The sequence below is a fragment of the Primulina tabacum genome, chromosome 13, assembly GCF_025594145.1.
Source record: "Primulina tabacum isolate GXHZ01 chromosome 13, ASM2559414v2, whole genome shotgun sequence".
In the NCBI taxonomy this organism is placed as follows: Eukaryota; Viridiplantae; Streptophyta; class Magnoliopsida; order Lamiales; family Gesneriaceae; genus Primulina; species Primulina tabacum.
In genome coordinates this window covers 23,493,517-23,495,704 of record NC_134562.1, presented here as the reverse complement: position 1 = coordinate 23,495,704, position 2,188 = coordinate 23,493,517, and the positions used below count along the sequence as shown (strand labels likewise).

At 38.7% G+C, this 2,188-nt stretch overlaps 1 protein-coding gene across 1 annotated transcript; it reads left to right on the top strand.

The window, feature by feature from the left end:
- Window positions 1–813: 813 nt before the first annotated feature.
- LOC142521925 (uncharacterized) lies at window positions 814–1,296 on the top strand. The gene has a single exon (XM_075625098.1). It carries the CDS (start codon window positions 814–816, stop codon window positions 1,294–1,296), a length of 483 nt encoding a protein of 160 aa, XP_075481213.1.
- The last annotated feature ends 892 nt before the right edge of the window (window positions 1,297–2,188 follow it).

Genomic DNA, 2,188 nt, shown 5'->3' with positions numbered 1-2,188 from the left:
TTCCAGCGGTTTTCATGGATTTGATTAACCATGTTTTTCGAGAATTTTTAGACAAATTCGTTATTGTCTTTATCGATGACATTTTGATTTATTCAAAAACAAAGAAGGAGCATCGAGAACACTTGAGACTAGTCCTCCAAACACTCAGAGCATCACAATTATATGCTAAATTTTCTAAGTGTGAATTTTGGTTGGACAAAGTAGTATTTCTGGGTCATGTTTTATCCGCTCAGGGAGTGTTAGTGGATCCCAGTAAAGTCGAGCTGTTATTATTTGGCCAACACCAACAAATGTTTCTGAGATTCGCAGCTTTTTGGGATTAGCAGGTTATTATAGACGTTTTATCGAAAGATTTTCCGTAATTTCAAGGCCTATGACTCAATTAACGCAAAAAGATCGACGTTTTGTGTGGACTGTAGAATGTGAATCAAGTTTTCAGACTTTGAAGAAAAAGTTGACAACAGCTCCAGTGTTAGCTTTACCTTCAGGATCATGTGGATTTGTTGTGTGTCCAAATGCTTCTCTGAATGGACTATGATGTGTTTCAATGCAAAATGGGTGAGTGATTGCATATGCAGCTCGACAGTTGAAGCCACATGAGACTCGATATCCAGTTCATGATTTAGAATTGGCTGCCATTGTGTTTGCGTTAAAAATATGGCGTCATTATCTGTATGGTGAACAGTTTGTAATTTATTCTGACCACAAGAGCCTTAAATATCTTTTGACACAGTCCGACTTGAATATGAGACAACGTCGATGGATGGAGTTGCTTAAAGTCTTTGATTGAGAGTTGAATATCAACCAAGGCGAATGAATCTATTTGTAGATGCACTTAGCAGGAAGGCTCAAAACGCTATGCTGACATCTCTGAATATTTCTAAAGTCCACGAGCACTTGGGAACATCAGGATGGACTTATCAAACAAGTGGAGATTACTTTATAGTTTTATCTATCAAGGTCGAGCCACATATAATAACAAGCATTAAAACAACACAGAGAACTGATCCGCATATTCATAGACTGAAAGAATTGGCTCAAACAGATCAGTCAGATAAGTTCAGGGTTGCCTCAGATTGTAGTTTGCGCTTTAATGGGAGATTTGTAGTTCCTAATTTGATAGATCTGAAAGAAGCTATACTACGTGAAGCACATTGTAGTCGACATAGCATTCATCCAGGAAATCGAAAGATGTATCATACTTTGAGAGCTCATTATTGGTGGGAAGGTATGAAGAAGGAAATTTCTGATTTCGTGGCTAAATGTATAACTTTCCAAAAGGTTAAAGCTGAATGAATGAGACCTGGCTGTATGTTAAATAGTCTATAAGTACCATAGTGGAATTGGGAGCACATTGCTACAGATTTCGTGACACACCTACCTCGTTCTAATCTTGGTTGTGATGCAATTTGGGTGATTGTTGATAGATTGTCTAAATCAGCTCATTTTATTCCATTTGACCGTACTTGTACTTACAAGAAAATGGCAAAATTGTACATTGATCATGTGGTAAGATTGCATGGTGTGCCGGTAACAATAGTATCAGACCGCGATCCAAGGTTTACTTCAAAATTTTGGAGTAGTTAGCAATCATTTTTGGGTTCAAACTTGGCCATGAGCACTGCTTATCATCCTCAAACAGATGGTCAGTCAGAAAGAACCATCCAGACTCTAGAGGATATGTTACGAGCAGTTGTAATGGATTTCAGGGGTTGTCGGCAAGAGTCATTATCTCTGGTCGTATTCTCTTACGACAATAGTTTTCAGACGACGATCGGTATGGCACTATTTGAAGCTTTATATGGCAGAAAGTGCAGATCTCCCATTTGTTAGGAAGATGTAGGAGAGCGACAGATGTCTAAACCAGAGTTTGTACAAGAAATGAAAGATAAATTTGAATTTATCAGGAGAAGAATGAAAGCAGCCCAGGATCGTCAAGCAAGTTATGCTAATAAAAGGCGTCGGACTTTAGAGTTCCGGGTTGGCGATTATGTTTTCTTGAAAGTATTACAGTTTCGTGGTACTATGAGATTTGGATGTAAAGGGAAGTTAGCTCCACGTTATATTGGTCCGTATGCAATTGTTGAGAGGATTGGCACTTTGGCTTATCGTTTGGACTTGCCGCAGAGTTTGTCTGCGATACACGATGTGTTTCATGTATCTATGCTACGTAAGTACGAGCCAGATC